Consider the following 27,661-nt stretch of genomic DNA (forward strand, 5'->3'; position numbering starts at 1 on the left):
ATCTTCTTATCACTAATTATCTTATCAGTGCATGTGGTACAGAACGAAGTGTTCAGAACTTAGTTCGTATGAGTAGTTTGATTGAAATATTATAATGAAATTTTTAAGTAATGCTAAAGATATATATAAGGGTTTAAAGGAAAACAGGTAAAAGTTGTCTCTGCAGCTTAAATAAACTCGCTGATTCAGATGTGCCAACAGACCAACAGAGTGACATCAGTTGCAATTTATTGTTAGAGCTAAGACAATAAGTTTTTCAATGACAAAGCGAATTCAATATGCTTATTCGTCACTGAATGATAGTGCCCCGTCTTGACTAAAGTTATTATTTTTCTTGTTGATTCTAAATACTACATGAAATTGGAGGGGAAATGAACTGAGTACATTTTACCGTCTTGGAGAACAAAACTTGCCTTCAAATCAATTACCTTCCATGATTAATCACCTTATTTTTTGTAGTTGGATTTCACTATGGAAATCGAAGCATCAAGCACTCATGAAGCTGTATCTCAGAGAACTACAGAGAACCTCACCCAGTCCATAGTGGTAAGAATTTTTTTCCACCCACCGTCCAATTGATCAAAACAATCAAAAGAGTCTGTGCCAAGTAAGGTTATGCACTCTCAGACTGCAACAGAAGATTTGCAATCTTGCCCCTTCCATTTACTTTACATGTAAAAGTTACGTCAGGCGATCTTCTGTCGCAGTCTAAATGTGCGTAAACTTATTCGATGATAAATCCAAGCAACTGTAAGAATCTTGATGCTTCTCCAGAGAGTTCAGTGGTCAAAAACAGAGGACTCTAAGTGTATGATCTTGTCCCACCAGAAAAAATAGTCAATGCTGGGTGCATCTGTCGTATTAGCGAAGATACTCGCTTAAAACTATTAATTTTTCAGTTGATGTCAAGCTGACTGTTGACAAGTACCTTTAACACTAGCAGAAAGCGTGATAGGTATTTATATTTATTCTATTTATTTTTTCTTTTTGTGGAAAATATAACTTCATCACTCAGGGTTAGGCAGTAATTACTCATGACGAATAATGTTTCTTCATCTAATTGCAGGGTGGTGCCGCTGCTGGTGTGGTTGTTGATACAATACTATTTCCTCTTGACACTCTGAAAACTAGATTGCAAAGCCAGTATGGGTTTTGGAATTCTGGAGGCTTTAAAAGTATTTACAAAGGATTTGCACCAGCCATTCTTGCCTCTCCATTCTCAGGTTGGTAAATAAGCTGTCACCCGCATGATGCTTAGAGTAAGTGTGGTTTGTAATCTCATGAGAAAGCTTTTAACCCTCCATGGCATAGCGTTATGAACTGGTAACATCGTAATTTGGGGGTTTTTAAAAATCAAATCTTCCCCCTGTGCCATGATTTTGCAAAATTTCATTAGTTTTTTCTTTTTTTGAAAAGCTGATTCCCCTAACTTTAAAATTTTGGAAAAAAATTCGTTACTCTATTTTTTTTATACAAGCTACAAAATAGATTGTGTCTCCTAGAATCTGAGATCCAAAATTAATTCATGCCATAGAGGGTTAAATTGAATTTTCCATTTCTTAAGTTTTCAAGGTTTTGAGAACATCCTCTCTTCGCGGGTCGCAAGATTGGGTAATTTTTTACTCCTGCCTCTGCCATTTTTAAGGGTTTCAACTTATGTAAAGATAAAAAATATTTATTAACAATTAGCTATCTCGTTCCGGAACCATGTTTTTTTAAATAAAACTCTTTCGTCTGAGAAAAGCTCCTGATGCTTTCTTTTCCACAGAGGTTTCTCTTTTCTCAGGAATAATCTCATTACTTGCTTCTTGTTTATCTTTTCAGCTGCTGCCTTTTTCGCGACTTACAATGGTATGAAGGATCTTATCACCCCTCATTGCAGCCAAGAACTCTTACCGTTTGTTCATAGTACAAGTGCTTCATTTGCTGAAGTTGTAAGTAATTTTGCATCTTGTCTCTGCGTGACTTCTGTCTTTTTGTTTTTCACATCTATTTTGAGTGATAACTAAAAAATATGAAGTCCCAATTCCGTGTACCTCAACCTTTTTCATGGAACAGTCACTAGTGATTTCAGTCGCTGCCAGCTGATTATTGAAATGGATAGACAAAGAAGAGGGCAAATTTATTGGTTGAGCTGGATGCTCCTTATAGACTAAGGGAGAAAATGATGAAGTAATGGTCTCTTGCAGGTTGCCATTAGGCAGTCTGTTACTTATGTCCTTCGTCCACTGCAACCACTCACTTCAAACAATAGCATTTCTCCATTTTTCCTTTGTCTGCTTTGTCTATTGCCTTGTCTGTCAATTGCAATCAACATTTTTCGTTTTATTAATCACAGAAAAAATTTAAAGCTTGATTTATTTGGATAGTTATCACATTCTTTCCCTGAATTGTAGTTTTCTGCTTGGTGTTTCAGTCTTGTTGTTGTATCAAAGTTCCTGCAGAGATTGTAAAGCAAAGGAGACAAGCTCTGCTTAATGCCAAATCCCCGCTAGCCATCATGAAAGACACAATAAGGCAAGAAGGCATGAGAGGCATTTACAGGGGTTACTTTAGTACGCTATTCAGGGACATACCTTTTTCCATCATTCAATTCCCTGTTTGGGAGTATTCGATGAAGCGATGGAAAATTTTCAAAGGTAGACCCATCAACTCTGCAGAGGTTGCTGCGTGTGGAGCCTTTTCAGGTTAGTGTGGTTTCCCAGTTTCAGTTTCTCTCTCACTGAAAAAAGTCACATCCAGCTAAGTATCTCATTCAATTCAAATTATATTCGTGAATGTGAACTATTATTGGACAAGAAAATGTTGAGAATTCGTTCAAAATTCGGAAAATTAAAACGGTCTGAATCACTGTCCTAGAAGAGAGCTGTTAAAACTTTTGGCTCATGTCATGTCTGACATAGTCAAAATGATGAGCAACAAACTGGAAATCAATTTGCACTGAAATCCAAGGATTGTAGTGTTCTTTTTAAATTTGATCTATCAATCAATCAATTGATTTAAATTTTTAATCGCTTTTTTTCTACAGGAGCAGTAGCCTCAGCTATTACGACACCGTTAGATGTTGCGAAAACACAAATCATGTTGGCAGAAGCTGGGTCCAAAAAAGCTTTAAACACTAATATAATTACTGTCCTTATAGATATTAAGAAAGAGCACGGCTTCAAAAAGTAAGTCCACTTTTCACGGATTTTTCAAATGGAATTGTCAAACTTCAGTGATGTCTAATGAACATTTCATTTTCAATAGGACAATAACTTTAAATAAATAAAAGAAAGTGCTGAAAATTGATTATGAGCATTATACAGTGACCTTGTTACAGGTTGATCCAAGTTAGTAGAAGCCATCGCTTTGTATAATGTTTTGAGCCCCAGCCCCTTTTTATTGCATGATGAGTGAATCAACAAAGGTAACCTTTCAATTTAAGGAAAAATTATGGATGAATTCCCTTTCTTCATGATAGAACGGTTTAAAAAAGTGTGGAGAATATTATTTTTGCTCATTTCATAACTGCAGGATATCTTGACTAGGTATTAGGACTAAACTTTTTTTTTTTGCCGTACAAAGTTCCTTTAACTCACTTTGTGGGCTTCATCCTTTAATTCTATTTCGTCTTTTTGTTTAGGTTGTTCGCCGGTTTTCTGCCAAGGATATTTTCCATAATGCTAGGAGGAGGGATATTTTTTGGTGTTTATGATAAAACTCTTCGAATCATTGGATTTGAAAGATAGTTATAGCTGTTGCAAGTGTGATATATTTCCTTCAAATTCTTCAACCTATAGAAAATTTCATAATTTGACTAATTGCCTTTGAGGCTCATCTTTGATGAATCATTTCATGAGGAAGAGGCTGAAGATTTCTAAAATTTAGGTATTTGGTTTGTACCTAACATCTAACTTGAAAGCATTGTGATACTTAAATTTCAAATTTTATGATAGTTTTAGTCTGTTGTTTGATTTATCCCGGTATTTTGCTTGATAATCAGACAACATATTACAGTTTTGTTAGGTTCTGTTTTCTAAATTTTTGTATGGCTTTTGAATTATTATTATTATTATTATTTTTTTTTTGTATGGTGTTGTTATTGTTTAATTGATTGAATACAAAGTATTGAAACAAAAATAAAAGAACAAATAAATAAATAAATAAATAAATAAATAAATAAATAAATAAGCAAAAATCTTTCTTTTTTTGGGTCCCTGTTTCAAAACTTTTAACTGTAATATTCTCATTTCATCATTTTTTACAGACTTGGGTACTCATTAAAGTCGAATAGGCACATATTTTTCTTCACTGATGGTTGTCATCAGTGGAGATGCATGGGCTAAATTCTTGTTTGAAAACGTTGATTTTCCAAGCTGTAATATTTACATATTTGTTTTGCTTTTTCAGTACATATAATTTATAAGATGTTACTGCGACAGACATAATTTCTTCAAGTAAGACTGTTAACAGTAAAGAAACAGTTATTTTCTAAATTTCGATCTGTCTTTCTTCATTTACTGGCTTCCAGAATTGGCAAGAATTTTTGATCTTCCAAAAGGCACAATTCAACACTTTTCAAAGGACCTAATGATCAAATTTCTAAGTTCCTACTTAATTTGCCTTGATTTTGAGTCTCCTTGAGTTACGGTCAACCGCTTTGAGGTTCCTATATCGATAGCATCTGCCAACAATTTCTGGTTTCTGGGAGTTGATAATAGACCGTGATGGTTTAATACATATTAGGAATTACGTTGTTAGCCTATGGCACTTAATGTTCCCTTTCTCCTTGCTGTCCGCAATCCTTGAACCAAACTGAAGCGCTCTCTTGGGCAACAGGGCAGAAAACTGTAAGCCCAACTTCCATGCTAGCAGCCTCAGAAGTAACTTATCCCCAACACCGGGCTTAGTATTAGGAAACCAACACCTGTGAATGAAAAATAATTTTTGCGTTTTACTTTCTGTTGTACATACCATGCTAAATTTTGTATGGAACCTTTTTCTAAAAATTGACACACTTTTTGAAACTTGCGATATTTCATGAAACTTCTCAGTCAAAATCAAGCCGTGAAGATTGTCAGAAAATGTCCGTGTTATGAATGAGTCCCATGAGAATTTTTCTGCACAGTACAACGATTCAATTGGCCAAGAGAGATTTGAGGCATATTTTAAAATATTTTTGAAATTCTGAACTTCCTACTCTCTTGAATTTTCTTTGCAGTTGCAATGGGATAGGGGGAGAGAGAGAGGGAGAGAGAGAGAGAGAGAAAAAAAAAACACAATTCAGTAGTTAAATCATTCAGGCATTCAAAAATTTTGTTTGTCATGGATGAATGGAGCCAAAATTTTTCATGCTCTTCATCCTTCATCCTTCTTTAATGGTAAAAATGAACCTGCCCAAGACTTACCTATCCCATGGAGGTAGTTGCGTTAAAAATGCTATGACATTTTCGTCCAGAAATGGGAACCTTGGTTGCCGCCCATGATCACTTGTTACACGATTGTCACGGCCTAAATTCCTGAGAGAAATATTCCAGACTTCCATTAAAAGCTCTTTGTTGAGGGCTTCCCAGCCAGAACGTTCAAAAGTCTTTCTGTGCCTGGTATATCCTCCCAGTAACTCGTCAGCACCCATTCCTAGAATGAGAACCTACAATATCATAAAGGGAAAGAGATGTTAGATTGATACTTGGAGATGTATTGAAAAAACTTTAACAAGAAGTTAAAAACTCTATTAAACATTACACAGAATGCAGAAGAATTAATGTGCTGAAAGTTGTGCTGTGTGTGCATCGATCAATGATTTGAGTCCTTGAAGGTCAATCAAAACTTCAAAGATATTTAAACTGTGAAAATATATTTCAGAAACCTACCTCATTACTAAAGTTGTATTGATAATGAGTTCAGAATGGTGAATATTGCATTTATGTATGTATTCTGCGAAACGGCACAAATTAGCCGTTTGTATTTTAATGCTGATGTAAAAATGTTACTTATTTAACTAATATTTTAGTAGTAAACTTGATCCAAAAAAATAGTTCGGAGAAAAATATTCAACCTTTTTCAGAATTTGTTCTGAAGAAAAAACAAAAAGGATGAACAATTTGGAGAAGTACATACATGAAGTTCTCATCGGCACTAAGTTGGCATAATTTTTTATGAAGTTCAGTGAAATCCTTGTCAAATTCATCAGCATCTGAGTCACTCAGTTCTGCAAAGGTAATTTTCGGTTTAAAATTCAGTTCCTCAATGGAATTAAGTTAATAAGCAGCATTTGCTTGAATCGTGGGTATCTTTGCTCAATAACCATGATATAAAAGTCATTTTCCTTAGAGATAAAAATAGTTGTTCTTGTTTTAAAGATTTTACCCTTGCTGGGGAGCAATAGCTTTCTCCATCCAAGAGCCCTCGACCACTGGCAGCAAACCACAGAGCACAGCCTAAGCTGTCATCGAGAATTGTGTCCAACGGATAGATAAGATCTGAGATGCGAGTCTTCCGAAATTTATTCAATTCTTCCCTTGAGACATTGATCTATCGAACATGAAAATATAATTGATAAAATTGTTGAAAAGTAATTTAATATTAAATTGAAACAGGTCATTAATGCTGGAGTTTTCCTTAGATTAGTTGGCCAATTATGCGGCAGAGTGTCCATAATTTTCTATCTAACTTCTAACACTTTTTAAATCTCCTCTGCTGCCTTTTTATTTTTATTGCCATTTTATGAAAGGCTAAAAGGAACATAAAGTACTGAGAAAAAGAAAGAAAAAACCTCGTAAATTTCTTTTATCTTTCTACAAATTACTACTCGACAATTACGTTATTTTAAGACTTTTATGTGTGGACAAAAACCAGGATGAGCCTGACTACATCTCTCATTGCATAAATTCCTCTCATTTTTTATTCCTTCCATGCAAAATTGGGCTAATATCTGCTTCTAAATGTTGTACCTTTTTTCATAGTTTATGAGGTATTTGAAAAGTTTGAAGACAATATGTTACTTACTTTTCTCTAAAAAAAATTAACAAGAGCAGAAATTTCCAGAAAATTGCAGAGAGAGCAAAACATGATTCAAGAAGAAAAAAACAAAATAGATGCTTAGAATTTATCTTCACATACCTCAACAAAATTCCATTTGCGCCCGGGACATAATTTTTCAAGTTCTTCAAATGAATTCAATCCACTAATCCTGTCAGGGACTTTGAAGTTGCTTTCAGAGGGTTTCGGCTCTTCCACAGAACTTGTAGAATCAAATTTGTTTTTCTGTTTGACATTTTGTGGCCTTGAGATTTTTTCAAAAGCGACATTAAACAAATCTATTGGTTCACTTTCTGGAACAAACTCATGACAAAGCAATGCTAAAACTGTCGAATCTAACCCGCCAGAAAAAAGAACAGCAGTTTTTGAGTGAGCACAATTGGTCTTTGTTTCTATGCAACCTGCACAAAGCGGAGGTTGCAAACCAATTCTGACCTGCACAGATCTTCTTAAAAGCGCCAACAATTTCTCAACATTTCCTGTAAAGTGACTACGCTGGTAGAATAATTTGAAACAATCTTCACCACTTACAGAAGGATCTGATAAAAAATCAAAATTGTGACCCACTTCATCAAAATTGAATTGAAAACTGAATTCACGAAGAATGCAGTGTGTTACAGGTACATCCACAGTATATACATTTAGCTGGTCCATCATCCTGCTAATATCAAACTTGCGGTGCTCCCAAGGATGTATCACGAGACCTGAAAAAATTAGGGGAAAAACTTTCTTAAATGATGAATGTGATAGAATAACCATTGATGAAATACAAGTAAAAATAGGGAATCATTTTTTTAAAAAATAGAATTATTTATTAAAAGATTATTGACGCAAGATGAATATAATAAAAATTCTGAGTGCTCTTATGTTTTCAAAGGAGATGCCTTCTAACAAAGAGGAACAAAACAGAAGCTAGAGAAGCACATCAAAAAATAAATGTGATCAATCAGTTTTGGAGGTAGGATTGAATGGTAAATTGCTGATGTATCAACGCACAAAAAATAATGAATTGGCAAAAAGTTGTGTCGCAAGCAATAAAGTTTTGATCACCCTAACTGCTAATATTCAGATTGTTGATTATCTATATGGATTTAACGGGTGCGTACAGTCGAAATCTAGAGTCCTGATGACACCAGGCAGTCATGCACTAGTGGAAATGTCAAGTAACTGGTCGAGATTCAATCAGTGCACCTATTAAATCATCTGGTCATCAAAAAATCTAATTTCTTTGAGCCTTTTTGAATCAATATGTAATTGCATACTATGTGCAAGCAAAATTTCATGTTGGTTTTCAATTTTTTGATCATCTGGATTCTGGTTCATCCAGACTCTCCAGCATTAACACATCAATTTTAACAAAAGATTTGATTCGGCAGATACTTTAGGGTGAAAAGTAATGAGTGGCCTATTACCTTTGGTAAAATCACCTAACGATAAGTCAAGTTTGAATATTCCAGCAGCAGGCAATTCCTGCAAGGATGGAATGGAGGATACTCCGACAGAAGTAAATACTGCTGCATCCTCGGAAATATTGAAGAGAAAACTATGCTTTCCAACTGGATCTCGCCCGAACCACAACTGCATTTTCTTGCGATCCAGATAAATAAAAGAGTAAGGCCCCTGAATGGCTGCTAAAGTGTTCAAAACATCATTTGTCTGAAGTCTGGTTAGTAGAATCAAAGAGTCACATTCGCCTTCATTTCGCTGCAAAATTAAAAGGAAAAAAATAAATGCACAGCCAAGACAATTGAAAGCATTAGATTGAATTTAAATTTAATTGAATTTGACTCAAAGCAAACAAGACCACACAAGATGTAGATCAATTTTAATCTTCAAAATAAATCGATATAAAAGCCAATTTTTTAAGAATGGGCATCAAATAGTTTTTGATCAAATAATACGAATTGAGTGGATGACCAGAGTAGGAATGTAATTATATCTTTATGATACAGATTAGATAGGTCTTGCAGATTATACGTAGATAGAGCACAATGTGCAATACGACAATATAAAGGTGAACAGCGTGGGTATAATGTTTTGTAGGCTTCGAGTCTCTTACAAAGTCAACATTTTCTACAGTGAAGCCATTGAATTCACTTAATCTGCCCTCAAAAAAATTTGAACTGCACTGAATTTGGATCAATATCCATTCCATTACAATCATTGTTTTGCTTTTGAAATTCTGCCTTTTTAATTGAATTTTCTCTAGAGAGTAATTCTCTAGGAGCTTTGGAGTTACAGTTAAAACCTTCATCCACTTCTATTATCGGCTTGCATTTTTTATGGCCCGGGAACAAACGGAACCTACTGAACCTTCCTAACCTAACCTTCTGACCTACCTAACCTTCCGTTACCTACTGAAAACTTCAAAAATACCAATTTTGTAAACATATTAATGTTAAAATCAAGTGCAGGATAATCTAAGTGTAGGTTTTGCAGTGAAATCTAATGTAAACTGGTGTTAATTTTTGGGTTTATTAGACCCTTCAAGGTATTTTACTCATTAAACAATGGAATGGTCTTACCAATGTGCCATCAAGTATATCTCCGTTCCATAGTAGAATGTTGCCCTCTGCATCAACAAGAGGCTGTTTTGTAGGAGACGAGCATCCTTGCATCCACAGTACACTCGCAAAAAAGACTCCTTTGACCGAATCTGATAATTTCTGAGTGATGGATCCGCACGCATTTGGTCCTCGTCTTTTCAGATTATCATGACATGGCTCCAACTATGAAGAAAAAGGTTGATATTAGTGACCAAATCAGTGCTTGATATTCGACAGTAGAATAGATTTCCAAAGCTTTTTGAAGGTTTCTGCAGAGCGCCCAAGTTGAACACACACCACAATTGTGAGCACTTTTCTACTGAGGAAGATGACGGAGGATGTTCCAGGCAACTCAGCAAATTTAGCAAAAGAGGTCCCTTTAAATAGTTGCTTCAAATTAAAAGCCTAAGAACGGAAATTCCTTGGATCTAGCCTTACTTGATATCAAAAGATGAAATAACAAATTAGGTAGTCACAGAGTTTTTGTGGACTGTTGGTTAAAAATATAGTTGTACTTAACTGTTAAAGAAGTGAGTCATATTATATTCATAGTTCCTACTAAGTAAATTTACTAGCGGAAATATGGAATACTTGATTTGGCATCTAAAGCTGTAATCGTGTCATGAAAAGGGACTACAATAAAATTTTGATTCATTAGGATCTTTACTATAGCTATAAACCAAATAAAGTACCTATGATGGTGCAACTGCAAGAATGCTTGCAACTCGGTTTCGTGATACTTTTGACTTTTACAGTCATGTTTTTTTCTTTTTAACAGATACTTAAAAACTTCTTGGAAAACTTTCCTAATTTTTTATTTCTTTGTGAAAAATACTGTGTGCATTTCAAATGATGACATTGGTTTGTACTTTTTCGATATAATAAACTGGGAACAGAGATTTTAACATATCTCAGAAAAAATTCGAGTTTTTGCAGCTTCACCGTCAACATGTACTTACAGCCAAATTTATGAGACTAGTGACCAAATAACCTGAAGAATACTTACATAGATCTTGCTGGATGATGAGGTACTTCTACAAATTGTGCAAAATATTCCACACATGATAGGATCGTCGGAATATCATATCCCAGACATAGAAAGTGTTCAAAATTAAGGTATCTAACTATTCACAGCCCGATTAGTGTAAGTAATTACGCATGTCCAGTATATGATCAACTGAATTTCAAATGAAGTTTAGCTGATACGTTTTGCTACAATATTTACTTGCGATTGAAGCTCTCATTTTACCTTGAACAGGAAGCTAACTGTGATGAACAATGAGTGGATAACGGTGTGATACATAAACTTATTAGTACTGCATTTGATCATTGGATTCAGACGTTGCTGCACATAATTAGTAATTTTAATTTAAAGCAACTATGCGGTCAAATCCTGGTAGAACACTGTGAAATTATAATTTCTCTTGATTAAAACAGAAGAACACAATGTACATGTTACAAAGGAAGTAAAGCATAGAGAAAAACAAGTCGGTCATTTTGAGTTCACGAATGACGTTTCCAATGCTCATGCTGGGCATTGGATGTTCTCCCAGTAAAGTGTAAAGTCTCCAAATACGTACTTCACTTCAAATTAATTTTTTTAAATTATAAGGGTTCGAAAAAATGAATGATCATTTAGGTATTCCTTTGTAACCACCACAGTCCTTTTCTTTGATTATTGTCCCAGTTTGATTTTTGTTGCCATCTTGAAGTTTTGTGACGTCAGGCGGGTACCACTTTTGCCAGGCGACTACCGAATCTGTAGCGCGCATTTCAAATCTTCGCCTGCTCTCTCAACAAGATTAGAACAAGATGAGGACGAGAAGCATTGTTTGATAAGTGAGATGACGATGATAAATTAGATATAAATGATCCGTCACATTCCTTCCTAGAAATGTGCCTGTTCCAGCTGAATTTAGTTTTTTATTTCTGAATGATGAAAGAATCTCAAAGGATCGAAATATGACTAATTACTAGCTCTGTAGCTTGCAAGATAACGCCCTTACCTGAGTTATGAATTTTTCCAGTATCGTTGAAATATAAGTAGAGTACCTAGTAGCGGCACCCAGTGTCACAGTATGTCCTACCTATCTGATGTACCTAGGTAATTCTCATCCAAATAAGAGAAGAATAAATATTTACCTTCATTAACACCAAGTAGACGAAAGTTCCACTGTGAACTTAGTTGGCCAATAAAAATGCAAACAATGAAGCAATTATTTTTATTTCCTGACTCCAAATGGTAAGATTTATGGTAAGAACTCTAAGGCATAGTAAAAACTGTATTTATCATTCCTCAATAAATACAAGGTTGACTGTTTGCATGGCAATGATAGTACATTAGTTGGCGGCTTATCTATTATTCTAAACTTTAGATTAAGTTGATGAAGGTAGCAGGTTGTTGTCAGCAAGAGCTGTTGATATGAGTATGTAGTTTAGAATGGTCAATTTTTAATTCTGCCAGAGGAGCATCATTAGTATTTAATACAAAACTCTCAGGGGTCTCTGGATACTATGCCACCTCTTATCAAGAATGTTTATGCTAATTTTGTTGCTATGTGGTGATGGGAGAGATAATTTCAAGATTATTTTGGTAAAAGTCGGACAAATATGAGGATGCCAAGTTTATAAGAAAATCTCACAAACCAAAGTGAACATTGTTTCATGCCTCTGCAATTTTCAGCTTCGGGCTAGGTTCTCGCAAGAAGGTCAGCACAACGCGCTGATCAAACTTTTGTGGAATTTCTTGTTAATTTTAGAATGTGTGCCAAAGTCACAGTAAGTATTCCACAAAAATTGCAAATCTGAAAAATCTAGAAAAATAACAAGTACCTCTCAGCCTCCGCGCAATTCGCACCCCTGCTAATAAATGTTGGAGAATAGAGAACACTTTACCCTCAAAACATAACTTGCACTGATTTTAAACTAATATGTAATTATATGTGTACGATGGTGGATCTGAGCTGTACTTACTTACCAAACTTTGTTGAGCGAAGTTGTTACTTAAGTAGGGGAAATTCATTAACTGCTGCCAAGGATTCACAAACTCTGACCTTGATAAATATTTCCGACATATACCTACTTGAGATACAGTCAGATGTTTGGAATTCTGGACATTCAGTTATTGTTCACATACAAAAGAAATTGACTAACAAATACAACCGTTTTATATTTACATAACTGCTCAACAGAACATACCGACAGTTGTGATTAGTTTCTCGACAGCACTCTAATAGCGGTAGGATAGCTAAAGGATCCCTACCCTGCGGCAAAAATGGAGTTGATTGAAATTTTGATTCACATGGTGCTAATGCTGTCAAGACTCAAGACAAAATTACACTCCACGCACAGTCAAAGAGTATTTTGATAAGAAGATTATCCATTAAGGAAGTTGCACAAATCACAAATCAAACCGAACACGGACAAACCAAGGAGCCAGCCATAGCCAGCTCAGAAACTCGGCAATTCAGTTTCTCTCACTGCAAAAGGTGGAACCATCCAAAGTACCATCAATGTTAAGTTGAAGGGGTGAATTACTTATTTAAAGAGTGCTAAGTCATTTTGGAACTTTTTCGAAGAGATTTAAAGGAAAAAATTGGAAAATGCTCAACTATAAAATGAACGTAAACAATCCGCCATTGTATCAAAGCTGACGCACAAATGAAACAAGCGCTAAACACAAGGGTAAAAAGTACATACGTAAATTGATTTTGTTTTATAAGGAAAATGGTGAAAAAGTTAGAAAATTCATATTGGAAATTGAAGCTTTAAGATATAAAGAACTTCAGATAATTAATACAGTTTATTTAGAAACGGAGTTAAAGAAGGCAAAGTTAAGGAAACTCAGAAGGAACAGGGTATTTTGTAGGAAAGGGTTGGTAGGTTTAGAATTGAATCGACGTATCGACGTATCGAACAGCGACTATCGGTAGTCTCGAAAAACCCCTGTAAAATACACACTAATACGATAAGCGGTTACATCAGATCTTATGGGAGCGCACTCACACATACAAAAAATCGCTCTTTCAAGCGATTTTTTACAAGAGAACAGAGGAAAATCTCACTAGCGATCGAGATTTTTCGAGATTTTACATTGATTAAACGGCCCAGGGTGAAAGGAAAGTTCTCTCCAGTTGATCACTGGGAGAACAAAAAGGAGGTGTTTGCATTTCGGGCATCTTGGAATTTTTCATAGAGTATCTATAGCTTTGATGACGTCATTGGGTACAGCGACGTTTTTATCCTGTCGATTTTCTTGGAAATGGTGTAATTTAAGGGAAAAAGTCATTCTATAAAAAGTGCTTGAAATTAAATAAAGAGTTGATTTAAGTAAAAAAATCGGACATTATGGTCCGTTTTTACAGCGTCAACATAACCCTCAACGAGCGTCTTGTTTACATTGATGACGTAGGTGGGTACAAATCCTCAAGATGCAAACACCTCCTTTTTTTTCTCTATGGAAGTAAAGAGCATGGCCAAAGACATAAAGACGGAGCGCTCGTATCTAAAAGCACGGGGAAAAAGTGAAGCTAGGTTCGGCGCTGCGCGCTTGTGTGAGTGTGTAAATGAGCGCGGGAATCCATGGCGGCAAACGGAAATTTGATTTGAACTTGTCCTCTTGATTTTTCCTTATTTCTTCTTCGAAACGTGTTTTAAATGCTTAAAACGATTATATTAAGAAAGTTCGGTCTGCGTCCTAATATATTACACCTACTTTTGCTCGGTAACAGGCAGTAATCTCAGATAAAGTTAGTTTTTCTTCTGCTTATGGTGGTTCTGCAGGTTCAAACAGGCCGTTACAGTTCTAGATCTACGTTACTCCCAAATGAAATCAGTCGGTCGACGACGGACCGAAACTAACCTAAAGTTAATAAAATATGAATGTGTACCTGAATTTGGGCAAAAATCAACCTAAAATACTTTGTTTCCGCAATTTTATTTATTAGTTCCCGCCCTACATTTGAATTCAAACTTGTCCCGATTTCGCCGCCAATCCTCTAGCCAATAGTAGAGGTGATTGAAAAGAAGCTCTAGAAGCTTCATTTTTTGCTTTTAGTGCTCCGTCTTTATGTCTTTGAGCATGGCACATGTTAGCACTTTGAGGTTATAAACACTTGTTGTCAAACTGTCAGGGTTGTATTTTAGGGAGAGTAATTAATATGCTCGTGCTAAATGTGAAAATGTCCATAATTTTTACTGTTTCGACGACGTTATATGCGTTCAATTTACGTCGATGAAAAGAGCCGGTCTTTTAATTCTTCTACGTCTACTTTGTAACCTCACCTCATTCAGATCAGATTGTTTACTTTATTCACCTCCTTCCCAAGGCGGTCCTTCCCCTCTTTGAGACCCTCCAATCAGAGCGAATCAGAGGACGTTGACCTTCTCCTCTTGAAATCATGAATGAAACTCGTAAACGTAGTACTATCATTTACTACATGTAATATTTCCACGAATACGTTGTGGTACTACTACGAGCCCCAATGCGCACGAGGAACTGTCCAACGAATGAATCTTGCCCAGAGGTATTACGTCAATGCCCAGAGGTTATCAAAACGAACGTGTACGTTACAAGAAGCATAATAAAATTGTTGTGCCTACGAAACATTATTAATTTATTGTCATGATCTTATTATTATTTTCTGAGTAAATACCTACACAAAATGGATCGCATTTTGCAAAAAGGAGCCACTAGCATTGCAATGATGCTAAGATTGTGCAACTTCATCTTTTGCAATAAAATTGCGGAAATCGTGAAAAACTATGAAATTTAGATGGTAATTTTTGTTTTAAATTTACAGTTTATAGCGAGTAAAATAGAAAATATTAATGGATAATCGGGTTTTTCCTCCAAGACAAAAGAAGTTGCACAATCTTAGCAACATCCCAATGCTAGTGGTTCCTTTTTGCAAAATGCAATCTAAATCTTATTCTACCTCGGGGGGGGGGGGGGGGGGGGGGGAGGATAAATAGGTTCCCCCGATACAACACATGACTTATTCCTTTCGGCGACGATCTTAAACGTTGGTAAAATTTGGCAATAGAATCTGTGTTCCAAAATACCACAGACCTACAGCCGGCTGCAGGCCCGCCACATCCCATCTCGGGCCCTGGTACCAATTTTCTGGCCCGGGCCCCTAGCACAGGGGGGGGGGGGGGGGGGGGAGTCCGGGGGGCCTCCCCCGGGAAATTTTTGAAATTTTAAATCTATTCGGACGCATTATGAAGCTCTTATGATGGAGATTTTCCATCAATTTCTGCAGAATAATTACGCCTTTTTGTTTACTTTCAGCACCAAAAACTTTCGAATTGTTGCATTCAAAACATCTGTAAATTTTTTTTTGAGGGGGCAGATGATAATTTTCAATTTTATGGGGAGCCGGGCCCCCTGGACTCCCCTTTCGTACGTCTATGGCAAGGGAGTTAAGCCATTGAAGTCGAGGATGCCCAGAAAGGAGCCTCTTAGCATCCGACAACGGAAGAAAATGAAACACAGTTACTAAAAATATCATTCTACATATACTCAAAATCTTGAAAATCTCTAAAAAAGTAAGAACAATTTTATAGTGCCCTAGCGTGTTTTTGAAACTTTATTCACCTTTTGCGGAATTTTTAGGGTAATTTTTTCACTTTTCCCTACGAGACAAGGGTTACACATGAATTCGTAGTGGTTTGTCACCTGCGTCACGGGCCCCTCCAGGGCCCGGGCCCCGGTACCAAGGACCCAGTATCCCCCCCCTTGTGGCGGGCCTGGCCGGCTGTAAGATTTCCAATAGTTTCTATAGCCGGCTACACAATTTCTTATAGCCTCTTATATCCGATGGCGATTAAGCAATAGCCAGGCGATAAAGTGTATGCTAAACGTTACTAATTACGGATGCTAGGACTCCGTGAGTTTTTGGACTACTGCTCTCTTTTTGGGCCGTAGTATCTTGATTTATTTTGTGAGGAAATCTCCGTACTTTTGATGGATGCCTGCCATTCCTAATATATTAGAGCGCCTTCAGTTTCGTATGATACTGTGCAATACCTCTGGTGTGAAATAGTTGCTTCAAGCGCCGTGACACGCTGCGGCGCGGCAGGCGGGCAGCCAGCGCGAAACGCGCACTGGCGCCTACAAACCTAACAGGGATACTTCACGCGTTGCGCAATGCGTGAAGTATCCCTGTTAGGTTTGTAGGCGCCAGTGCGTCGCTGTTCCGCTTTGTGTTAGGCTCAACTATTTAATCTAGCGGAGTCAGCGTTGTTCAACTCATGATTTTGAAATGTTTGCACATCCTGTATGGATTATTCTCATTTTAATTGATGAAGAAAAATATCTATTAAAGGAGAATATAATGTGTGTTTTGTAAATATTAAGGTGGTTCCGTATCAATCTTAATGATTTCCAAAGCACACGAATTTCTGCACAATTTCTTATAGGCTTTTATAATCGATGGCGAAAAAACAACAGCCAGGCGATAAAGTGTAAAGCCTGGCGATAGGAACTATAGCCTGGCTGCATAATTTTTTATCGCTTCGTATAGCCCGGCCGTATGATTTCCTCCGCATTCTACAGCCGGATACATGATTTTCTGTAGCCTTCTTTAGCCGGCTTTAAGAATTCCTATGGTATTTTGAAACGCAGTTCTTATCTATCGCCAATTTTAACCAGGGAAGAGAAGATTTGCAGTTGCCTACCTATTGATTTTATTAAACCAGGCATTTTAATTTTTTTTCCCCCTCAACTACTTTGAAAAAGAGAGCTATCTTGGCTCCTATTTTATCAATCTTCGTGAAACTCGGGGTAATTTTTGACGGGAAACTTGAATTATTAATCAAAGTTTTAAAATCCCAGGTGACGAATGTGGTCTAAAATGCTATAGGTGTTGGTGACTTTAAAATCATCCAACCTTGCTATCAAGATAGGTATGTAGGTACCATTTTTCTGTTAATTTTCAAAATCAAATTACTCTTACTCGATATGGGCGCGCTTTTTGACCCTTTTGTGTTACAACTATTTTTTTTTTATACAAAAAAAATTGATAGTTTTGGTGTAAATGTTAACTTAAGATGCTGTTATTTTACGTTCATGGGAAGGGGGGAGGGAGGACAAAACGCAACATAATTTTTCAAGGAAAGTGCAGGCTGCTCTAACAATTGCATTCTAAGTTTATGTTTGTACACTTTTTTCCTTATATTTAAAAGTTTGAAATCGTTATAAGAATCGATGTATATAATAAACAAAAGAGAAGATTTACATAAGAAATATATGTATGTATCGGGTCATAGAATGTGTGAAGAGGTTGGAGGAGTCTCGGTGAATGCTGCGATGAAGACGTTGATGACTGTTACGAGAAAGACGGCCAGCACAATGAAGTTGTTCAGTTGGTTTGCTTGGAGGTACTTCGAATCGCCGTTGAGGTCGCATCTACCCTTGAAAATCAGACAAACTCCGACCAAAACCTGAAAATGTAAAAATTTTATCTTAATGGACCACTAGACAAGGTACGAATTTCAGCATTCTGATACAGGTTCCTTAACCAAAATTTTACGTAGAACACGATGCGCACAACAAAAATTACCGAAATCAACTCCTTACGAAGATATTCAATAATTCTTGATGCGTGAATTCAAATAACCACCCGCTCATGAGAACTCAATGATCTACGTGATTCACATCGCGCGCTAAACGTTTATCATGACAGTCTCTGCGATGTAAAAATCTGGCAACCTCAATCTTGACGCTTTGGCTCAGCTATAGCAAATTGCTTTTAGTTTGAACAACACATGGTGGGAAATGAACATTGCTCGATTGAGAAGATTGCTGGAACCGTTGTAGTGCGCGATTTGGCTCACGTAGAGCTTTGAGTTTCTTGTGAGCGGGCAGTTCAAAATCCGCGTAACCAATGTGAAATGAAAAGGTTAATATCTTCGTTAGGAGTTGGTTTCAGTCATTTTCGTTGCGCGAATCGTGTTCTGCGTGAAATTTTGGTTAAGTAACATGTTTCGGAATCCTTTAATTCGTACCTTGTCTAGTGGTCCATTGTCGCTAAATAATGGATAGCAACTTAGTAAACAGTAGCGTGCTTTGAGATGTATCGATTGATCTACCGTTTAAACGTACGAAAAAAGATCGATGAATAGGGTGTTCCCAGCGAACACCTTAATTATCGATTATTTCCCATAGCTTCAAATGGAGAAATATCGATAATTGAACGTTCAATTATTGAGAGAAGTGGAGGGGAGTGCGGGGAGTGGCAATGCAGGAGTTGGCATGGCCAAGTAACGTTATGATACGTAAATCGTATACTATCGTATCGTATACGTATCGTTTAATTCTAGCTGCATATTTCAAACTGCCTTCTCTTTTCGGAAACACCCTGTATATGTGCACATCTTTGTCTGAACAATCTCCACATTAAGAAAAATTTCCCAGTTAATCATTCCTGGACGAGAATTCATTTTGAGTGAATCGGAAATCTCTTTAACGTGACGGAACGTCACTTTGAAATATAATTAAAATACCGCTTGAATTAGGGAAATTTTCTGTTGACCGGACGAAAATTCTCGTCTGGAAATTAGTAATTCAATTTCGTATTGATTTAACCGAAAATTTGTCTCCGTGTAGGGTCTTTGGTCAAGGGCAAGTATATATTACACTGAAAAAAATTATCGGCGTTTTTACCAAGGTCCGTTGGTACCTTTACCATCTCACTTTTTTTTCACCAATTATTGGTAATTTTACCGAGACAGACTAGTAAGCTTACCTAAAAACCGGTATTTTTACTGTTTTTTCAGGTAAGAATACCACTTTTAGTGGTATTCTTATTGGTAATCAATTCTCGGTAACTTTGCCATTTTATCTCGGTAATTCTACCATAGTCGATAAAAAATATTGGCGTTTTTACCAAGGTCCAGTAAAATTACCGAGAAACTTCGATAACTTTACCGAGATTTCTCGGAAAAATTACCAATTCCATAAATGTTAATTTAACCAAGAAAAAATTGGGATCAAATAGAACCCTGAATTTTTGGTAATTTTACCCTTATCTTAGTAAATACACCGAGATTTTTTTTTCAGTGGATGCGACGAGACGCAAGAAGAACCTGGAGGAAGAGGCTGAAGATGATGAGAGACAGGATGACCGTGAATGTGCTGGAACTGTGGTTGAAGCGCAGCAGATATCGGAGTTGATTCGCGTTTGCGGTGATGAGTGCAATGTCCATCATCCCCTGAGCCACAGTTTTCTTCGCGGCGTAAGTGTTCGAGAAACTCAGACCGCGCCTCAGTCCAGGCCCCGTCGAACCGTCTGAGCGCCTCTCCGTCCCAGCGTCAGCCTCCATCTGAAAAAAATACCCTCAAAAATACCCTAGGCCGATAGAAGGATTTTCAGAATTAGTTCCGACTTGGAAAAAAATCATCAGCCTAAGTCACCAATGAGGCTTATTATACAGGGTGTCCCAAAAGTCCCTTCCACCCCCTCTAAAATTTTACCTAATTAATATTTTGAAACGAGTTATGATTTTTTGAAAATAGGTCAAATTTGACCTTTGACCTATCATAACTCGGTCAAAAATTAAGATATTGATCTGCGGTTTGCGCCAAAATTCTTAGTTTTTCATGTTCTTTCGAATGAGGTATCACAAGATAGGGGTTTCTACTTGAAAAAAAAAAGTTGGGGTCCGCAACCCCTCCCCACGGGGGGGCCTGAAAATTTTGGGGGGCCCCAAAAGTAGCTAACATTGATCGATGAACATCCCCAAAGTTTCGTTTCAAAATATTAATTAGGTAAAATTTTAGAGGGGGTGGAAGGGACTTTTGGGACACCCTGTAGGTCTTTTATATTATGGGATGTCCTCAGTGGCGTGCGGTCCGGATAAGCAAGGCAAGCACTGCTTGCCCAAAGATTTCAAACGAAAGAAGAAAATTACACCTATTTCATGTTGAACATTTTAGCAAATATAATTTATAAAAGGTGTTCAGTAAGTAAATTGCATTAAAAATAGAAAAAGAGAGAAACAGAAATACGTGTAGAGCCACAGCAGTGGGAAAGCGGCTGGGCGGATGGAGGTGGCGCAGCGCGCTGCGCGGCCCGAGCACGGGCCAACCCATGCGCTGGAGAATCGCTTGCGATCAGCTGAGCGGAGAGCCACTGCTCGGCGGCGGAATCAAGGCGGGCGGGTAGAGCGGTACGTTCCGAGTCCGAGCCCTTCGCTGCGCGATCGCAGCTCGCTTCTCTTGGCCATCTCTTGGCTCGTCACCGCAGCGCGCTGCTTCTGCCTCCGATGCGCTATCTTGCTCCCTCTTTCCGTCGCGGTTGTAATTGCTCCTCCGCAGAAAATGCCCTTAAATACTATAAAATTTCGCTCACTTGGATCTAATAGCTGATGAATTAGATGATTCTGAGTCATGTTTTAAATACAGAAAGTTGATTTTTGGGGAAATTTAAGTAACTCAAAAAACTCTTGTAGCAAAATTAGGAGTTAAGAGCATGGAGCCGTCCTCCAATGATCAATAACAATCGAAACAAGTTGAGTAAACGAAATCATAAGTAAGAGAGAAAGAAATAAAGCCACAGTTCTTCAAGACGTTCCATCAGATTTCATCCGAAAAACAGAGCTTATAGAGTAAAATTTTAAGAATTTTCTAGGGAGGCTAGGGGGAGGAGGAAGGGAAAGAGACTACGTTAACCCCCCCCCCCCCCCCCCCGATGGCGAACGCTACAGCTTGCCCTGTCACTGAACCCACCGCACGCCACTGGATGTCCTCTATACTCAAACGACCAGACTGGAGAATTGAATCAGTGAGAACGGAAACACACCAACTCGAAAAAATGAAAATAATCAAGACACACACGAAACTGCATATTAGATGGAGAAGTTAGTCTAATTGTAAGACAAAGATTTTTGGTGCCTAAAAACAAGTATTTAAGGAAACTCCAAATGTCCAAGTTGGCACAGATACGGTAACGTAAATAATGACCTTTATGAAAATTGTCTGTCCTTAGTGAAAAGAGAGCAATTTCGAGATACCGAGTTGGTGTGTTTTCGTTCTCAATGTTTCAATTGTAGAGACGTACTCGTGATCTCTGGATCATCTTAAGACTTTTTACGCTTTATGAAGTTGTTTCCCTTAAAAGTACCCCCACTCAGAAATCTGATCTGGAAATTTTAGGAAAAATTATCTCTTTTCCTAAGCTTCGGTGACAATTATGGACTGACACTTATGCAAAATGACTATTCCGCATATTTTGTAGCGTAGAATTGGACGTATTTACATGAAAAGGAACTATATCCATTTTGACGTGAATCCTGAGACCCATTAGAATACATGCAAAAGAGGGCTCAAGTCAAAATGGGCATAGTTCGCCTTTTGATTTAATACGTCCACGATTCATACCTAAAAATATAGGAATCTCAATGAGTTAAAGTGGGATTTTAGAGAGTTCCAAACTAGTTATTTCGGGTCAAGAGGCACTTTTTGACCGATGAAGATGCTGTTTTTAGGATGTATTGAAGCCACATCTGTCTATCTCCCCAGCAGCGTTTATCAAAACAACTTTCACGAGAGACTCAATGACTTTCAACTCGTTGAACTTTCAAAACCACTTTTAAAACCTCTCCGTTTCGTATTTACATCGATATAAGCTTTTAATGTTTCCAAATTTTTTTAACTTCTCTCATTGATTCCCTCCTCTGAGCGCCGCGCGCCGCAGGTGTGGCGGTTCGTGTCTTGAAGTCAAAACGCCTTCGCAACCGTGCGTATGCAATCCGGACATCCATTAAGTTCGAATAGTTGCATCCAGGCGTTTTAATGGAACTAATGCGACATTGACTGAAGCTTGGATTGTACCTCTTTCATCTTAAATTAAACCCAGCGTTGCCCATCGTTTCGATGAAGACTATTACTGACTTTTATCTCGACATGGTCAATTTTTCGAGATATGCATTATTCTCTACTCGTAATACCGCACATGTAGTATTGCAACGTTACCACCCCTTGAAATGGCAAAAAAGTTAGGTATCTGAGCATGATATTCAGAGCTCCCTTTAATCTACTTTCATAAGTCATTCTTTGTTCGGATTTTTTCCTTTTTGGAAAACTAATTTTTACTTTTAAGTGCAAAATTTTCAAAAGGATATCCATTCATCATTCGAAACTATGAATTGCGACAGGAAGTCTGTAATATTCCAAGCCTAAGTAAATGTAGGTATACAATTTCCTAGATACAATGGCGAAACTAAAGCACGATGAAGTCTGGTAAAAATATCAGTGAAAATTATATTATGTTCTGCTCCTTCCCTCCTGTTATGAAGTCTGCGTCTAGCTCTACTTAAACTGAATATTTCAATATTCTTGAGGCGATTGATGACCATGGAATTGAGCGCTAAAAATGCGATGGTGGGATCCATTTTTCATAAAGTTTGGCCCATCATCCTCGCTTATATTTCAAACTGAACGATGATTTTCCGAAAATTTGGGAGATCCGACTGAGGACGCTTTTGGAAAAAAAAACTTGATGGGAGAAAAAGTCTTATTTTGACCCCTAGGTCACGATCACGTCCCTGCAGTATATGGCTGTTTTGCTTATGTATCTTATGTGTGACCACATACTCTCGTCACATGCTTGAAATACGAACGAACTTTGTGGTCATTGGTGATAATTTCAGCTCTTTAATTCAATATAATGCGTGACTTTGGGTTATCGATTACCTTCCAGCATGTTAATTAAAATCACTCCCTCTATTTAGCCCTGTACACACGTTGAAAATAGGAACTAAAAGTTGGGCTGGGGGAGGGAAGGGGTCACCAATGCATTTGTCGGAAAATCTCCTGCAATTTGCAGGATGTGGTGCAATTTTGAAAAATCAATAAGATCGGGATGTAAAGTGGTGTCGATTCGTCTAAAAAAACTCAATTTTCGTCCTAAAGTGATTGAATACGAGCGACCAAAATGAATGAAACTGAGACGATTGAACAACAGCAGAGCCTCATTTTCATCTACCATTTTTACCGTGTAAGAAGGGCTTAATATCGTAAACTTTTAGCAAAGTGACCGTTTGCCACAAGTAACCCCCCCCCCCCCCCCGTGAGTAATTTATGGCATTTTTGATTCTACGCGCCCATCTAAAACTTTCGACTCTTACCTCATTGGTTAATTTGTATTATAATAATTTATTGCAATGCCAAATTTTCCAACTGATTTCCTGTTGAGATTTGGCCCGCGTTACACAGAAAAGAACCAAGCCACATCAGCTATTCCCAAATTTAATAGGCTAATTTAATTTTTCACATGAAAACAGTTGTGCGGATTTTCGTGCTAGTCTCAGTGAATTTTCCCCGCAGCACGTAGCAAATTCCTTAACATTTTCAAAAGGATCCGCACAAAGGTTTTCTCGTAAAAAATTAAATTGCCCAATTAAAATTGGCAATAGCTGATGTTGCTTAGTTCCTTTCTGTTAAACGCGGTTCATTTGTTAAACATTGAATAATCATGATTCAGAATCAATACTTTACTAACCTGAAAACAACTCCTGCCGGCCATGATATAAGAAGCACTTTAATATGCCACGAAACCAACGAAATTTTGAAAATTGAGAACTTCTAGAAATCGTAGGCTGACTTCATTTCCAGTCGGAAATTTCCTGGCTTTGAAAAGACCGCCAACTAAAATCATCTTCGCAACGGATACTGCGTGCTGTCGATCTGGTTTTCAACGACCGACTCACGTTATCTGCGGCGCGCGCCGGAAGTGGTTTTCGGGCTACGGATTCACCCGTGCAATCAAGCCTGGAATTTGTGTCAAAATATTGCCACTTTTGTCGGATGAAAAGTATCTGTCAAATGTTTTACTTTTCCATAGAGGAAGGAGGTCAGCTGCCATGTTGGAGAATGATACACTGGAAAAAAAACACATTGGATCTAGAGTCCAGACACTTAAAAACATCGACAAGAAAAAATACTCTTGATTCAATCAGATTTAAGTTTAAATAAAGAGCCAAGCCTCTTAATTTGAGCGGATTTTCTTTCGATTTAAGCTTAAATCTGATTGAATCAAGAGTATTTTTTCTTGTTAATGTTTTCAAGAGTCTTGACTCTAGATCCAATGTGTTATTTTTCGAGTGGAGAGAGTGCACTGGCATCTGAAACTGACACTGAAACTGACACTGAAACTGGCAGTCTGAACGGGCACGTTAAAAGTTTTTTCAATGTTTTAAAAGTTTGAACTCCTTCGATGAGTTAATTCAAATGTCGGTTTCTCAGCGCCTCACAGTGGATCAAGTCAATAGGAGAGGTCGGACAAAAATCGAGAACTTTAAACGCTTTTAACTCCGTTTATACAAAACTTCGAGGCTCTAAAAGTGATTCCATTGGTTTCCTCGTGAATTTTCGTGGTACAAGCACCTCTTGAACATTAAAATGTGACGAAATAAATATCAAAATTTGCAGTTTAGTCGAAAATTTAATGTCCGACCTCTCAAATTGACTCAATCCACTGTGCCAGGGCCGGATTTAGGGGGTGGGCACATGGGCCGCGGCCCATGGCGGCAAATTTTACATTTTTTTAAATGTAGGTTTTAAAAAGAATTCGGAATCAGAAAAAAAATTACGAACGAGAGAGGGTGATAAAATCTCTCATTTCCTGAGAGTATAGTAGTTTCTAATTTTGTCATCTTTCGGTGATACAAGAGACAGCACCTTTAATTAGTCGAGTTAAGAGAGAAATCAAACGCGCAATTTAGCCTGGAACGGGGAGGCGCAGAGAGCAATGATGAAGAGGACTTAAAATGAAAAGGAGAAGCCCTCGGCGCGGCGCGGCGGTCGGCGTGAAATGCAAAGCGCCTACAAGACTGCATGAATACTTCACGCATTGCGTCAATGACAGTGAGGCCAGCAGCGGTCGGCGTGAAACGCACAGCGCCTGCAAGACTGTAGGAATACTCCACGCATTGCGCCAAACACAGTGTTGTTAGAGCGGCACTGCGCGGCGGCGGAAGTTAAAATTATTAAACCACATTTTTGTTTGTTCTTTCATAGTTCTTTCGTTCATTTCTTATAAATGGAGGGCCTTGTCCACACAGAGATAGGTTTACTGAATGGAACTTACTTTCGCGCAAGTTCCGTAAACTTTTGCTAGTAGTGCTGACAGAGATTTTGCAAAAAATGTATCGAACACGACTAAACGCGTCTTATGCACCCCTCCCCCGGTTGATTTTTATTGATGTTTCAAAATGAATGAGGAGGGGGCGGCAAAATAAAGGCGGCCCATGGGCGGCAAGTAGGTGAATCCGGCCCTGGACTGTGCGCCTCTCGAATGTATGACAATTCTTCTACAGAAGTTGAATGAATGGTATCAGTATGATGTGATCTTGTTGCTTTATAACCTATAACGGTAAACCCAACTATAATCAATGACTTTTTTTATTGACGAAGATAATGGAGAAAGTACTATTCTAGCAGAATAGAAATCTCCCTTTTCCTTCAGTGTCACGTCGGAAATGCTCCCACAAAACGCCTTCATAGCATGAAAGATGCAATTTTATAGCACTTGGGCTTGATAAGTTGCATTTCACTAAGTTCGAATTAAAAAATCACTGAAAATGCGAGGATCTTTCCAGTGGCGTGGCGTGCTTTGCGATATATCGATCGATCTGCCATTTAAACCTGTGGGAAAGGATCGATTATCAGGGTGTTCGCAACGAACACCTTAATAATCGATTCTTTTCCATAGCTTCAAATGGGGAAATTTCGATATATCGAAGCACGCCACGCCACTAATCTTTGCGACCTCTCTTTCAAAATACAAAGTAAGTCATATACCTCCATAACGACCCATAAAGTTGTGTAGGAGCACAATATTCTTCGGTTACGCTCCAAAATTCATTCAATACGTAACTAAAAATATTAAGTGAGAACACTGATTACATCTTGAGCTAATCACATGCACGGAAAAATGGAGACATCAAACGGTGGCCCGGGTGGCCTGGTAGTAGTGAGACGGTTTTACGCCTAAGTATTTCCACAACGAATAGGTCAAATATTTTGGATTGTATCTGAAATGATTCCAAATATTACAGAAGAACGTTTGTTAGGCGTAGAGCGTAAATATTATCACAACTTTCAGTTCAATTGTGCCCTCACTCCTCTCACTATACCACATTTTATTACGCTCCTGAAAATAGTTAAATTACTCCTAAACATGAGGCAATTACCCATATTTGTCTCTGCGCCCTAATAGTTTTTACATTGGAGTGAAGTTGAAACACTAGTTTCGAAATCCACCCGTGATGTCACGGATCATTAATAATTTTACAAAATTTGTACACTTTTTTCTCTCCCATTAATGTATGAGTTTTTCTACTATTCATACAACTGTCACTACCGGTGATCGACAAATGCCAACAACCGCATAAAAATGGGCGCGTTTAACAATTTTAAGTACCTGCATGACATCCGCGGCAAATGCTCACAATACGACCGTCACACGAATGCTGAAAAAACTCCTTAAATTAATCGGTGTGAAACAGTTGTGAACATTTAGGCAATTTATAATTGATCTAGGACAAGGCGCATAAGTGCAGTTTTTGAAAAAATTGAGATTTTAACGATTTCAAGTCAAACTAGTCTCAATGGATATTCAGCGAAAAATTCGCTCCCAAATTCCAATTTTTAAGCATCAAAAAGTCAGTTTGAACTTTCTCTCCGCCGAGGGGATCCATGCAATTTCGAAACTTCAAACACGTACTTCTCGGAATAGCAAAAACTGCACTTATGCGCCTTGTCCGCCAAGCGGCCAAGCCCCTCAATTGCAATAGTTATAGTTTTGTCAGTAGCACTGTGTTTTTTTTCTTCTCTTTTCTTTTCTCTCTTTCTCCACGTATTTGTTTACATTTCTGGTAAGTTACTTTTATCTCTGACATTATTTTGCTCTATTTTTTTTTTTTCATTCTTGCTCCTATTTTTAACTGAATTTTATCTTATCATATCTTTCTACTCCCGTCTTTTATCACCAAAACCTTTTAAAAAGAGCCAATGTAATGGATAATATGTATCTTGTAAGTACATTGACAAGTAAGAAAAAGTGTAAAAAGACCATATAGGTCTGAAC

The 27,661-nt window shown here is 37.6% G+C and overlaps 3 protein-coding genes across 3 annotated transcripts; 1 reads left to right on the forward strand and 2 right to left on the reverse strand.

Moving 5' to 3' along the window:
• Positions 1–3,935, forward strand: LOC109036470 (mitochondrial S-adenosylmethionine carrier protein). The gene is made up of 7 exons (XM_019050708.2): positions 1–147; positions 460–546; positions 1,067–1,223; positions 1,825–1,934; positions 2,417–2,687; positions 3,029–3,170; positions 3,626–3,935. The coding sequence occupies exons 2-7, from the start codon at positions 472–474 to the stop codon at positions 3,729–3,731; spliced, it is 861 nt and encodes a 286-aa protein (XP_018906253.2). The 5' UTR covers positions 1–147; positions 460–471; the 3' UTR covers positions 3,732–3,935.
• Positions 3,936–4,158: 223 nt separating this feature from the next.
• Positions 4,159–11,371, reverse strand: LOC109036467 (asparagine synthetase domain-containing protein 1). The gene is made up of 7 exons (XM_019050706.2): positions 10,576–11,371; positions 9,549–9,752; positions 8,436–8,727; positions 7,105–7,727; positions 6,352–6,516; positions 5,391–5,632; positions 4,159–4,909 (listed from the first exon to the last, which is right to left on the reverse strand). The coding sequence occupies exons 1-7, from the start codon at positions 10,630–10,632 to the stop codon at positions 4,732–4,734; spliced, it is 1,761 nt and encodes a 586-aa protein (XP_018906251.2). The 5' UTR covers positions 10,633–11,371; the 3' UTR covers positions 4,159–4,731.
• Positions 11,372–17,766: 6,395 nt separating this feature from the next.
• On the reverse strand, positions 17,767–24,362 carry LOC109036436 (ninjurin-B). The gene is made up of 3 exons (XM_072301655.1): positions 24,074–24,362; positions 19,659–19,895; positions 17,767–18,014 (listed from the first exon to the last, which is right to left on the reverse strand). Exons 1-3 carry the CDS (start codon positions 24,095–24,097, stop codon positions 17,835–17,837), a joined length of 441 nt encoding a protein of 146 aa, XP_072157756.1. The 5' UTR covers positions 24,098–24,362; the 3' UTR covers positions 17,767–17,834.
• Between the last annotated feature and the right edge of the window lie 3,299 nt (positions 24,363–27,661).

This window comes from Bemisia tabaci, chromosome 6, assembly GCF_918797505.1.
Source record: "Bemisia tabaci chromosome 6, PGI_BMITA_v3".
In the NCBI taxonomy this organism is placed as follows: Eukaryota; Metazoa; Arthropoda; class Insecta; order Hemiptera; family Aleyrodidae; genus Bemisia; species Bemisia tabaci.

What these genes read in the sequence shown, in the direction of transcription:
- LOC109036470 (XM_019050708.2), top strand. Translation starts at nt 472, where the DNA reads ATGGAAATCGAAGCATCAAGCACTCATGAAGCTGTATCTCAGAGAACT. An exon ending in TCTTGCCTCTCCATTCTCAG is followed by an intron (nt 1,224 to 1,824) that starts GTTGGTAAATAA and finishes TTATCTTTTCAG; the next exon opens with CTGCTGCCTTTTTCGCGACT. An exon ending in TGCGTGTGGAGCCTTTTCAG is followed by an intron (nt 2,688 to 3,028) that starts GTTAGTGTGGTT and finishes TTTTTTCTACAG; the next exon opens with GAGCAGTAGCCTCAGCTATT.
- LOC109036467 (XM_019050706.2), bottom strand. Translation starts at nt 10,632, where the DNA reads ATGTGTGGAATATTTTGCACAATTTGTAGAAGTACCTCATCATCCAGC. An exon ending in CATCATCCAGCAAGATCTAT is followed by an intron (nt 9,753 to 10,575) that starts GTAAGTATTCTT and finishes TTTTCTTCATAG; the next exon opens with TTGGAGCCATGTCATGATAA. An exon ending in ATATACTTGATGGCACATTG is followed by an intron (nt 8,728 to 9,548) that starts GTAAGACCATTC and finishes TTAATTTTGCAG; the next exon opens with CGAAATGAAGGCGAATGTGA.
- LOC109036436 (XM_072301655.1), bottom strand. Translation starts at nt 24,097, where the DNA reads ATGGCCGGCAGGAGTTGTTTTCAG. An exon ending in CCGGCAGGAGTTGTTTTCAG is followed by an intron (nt 19,896 to 24,073) that starts GTTAGTAAAGTA and finishes TATTTTTTTCAG; the next exon opens with ATGGAGGCTGACGCTGGGAC. An exon ending in TCTTCAGCCTCTTCCTCCAG is followed by an intron (nt 18,015 to 19,658) that starts GTTCTTCTTGCG and finishes TTACATTTTCAG; the next exon opens with GTTTTGGTCGGAGTTTGTCT.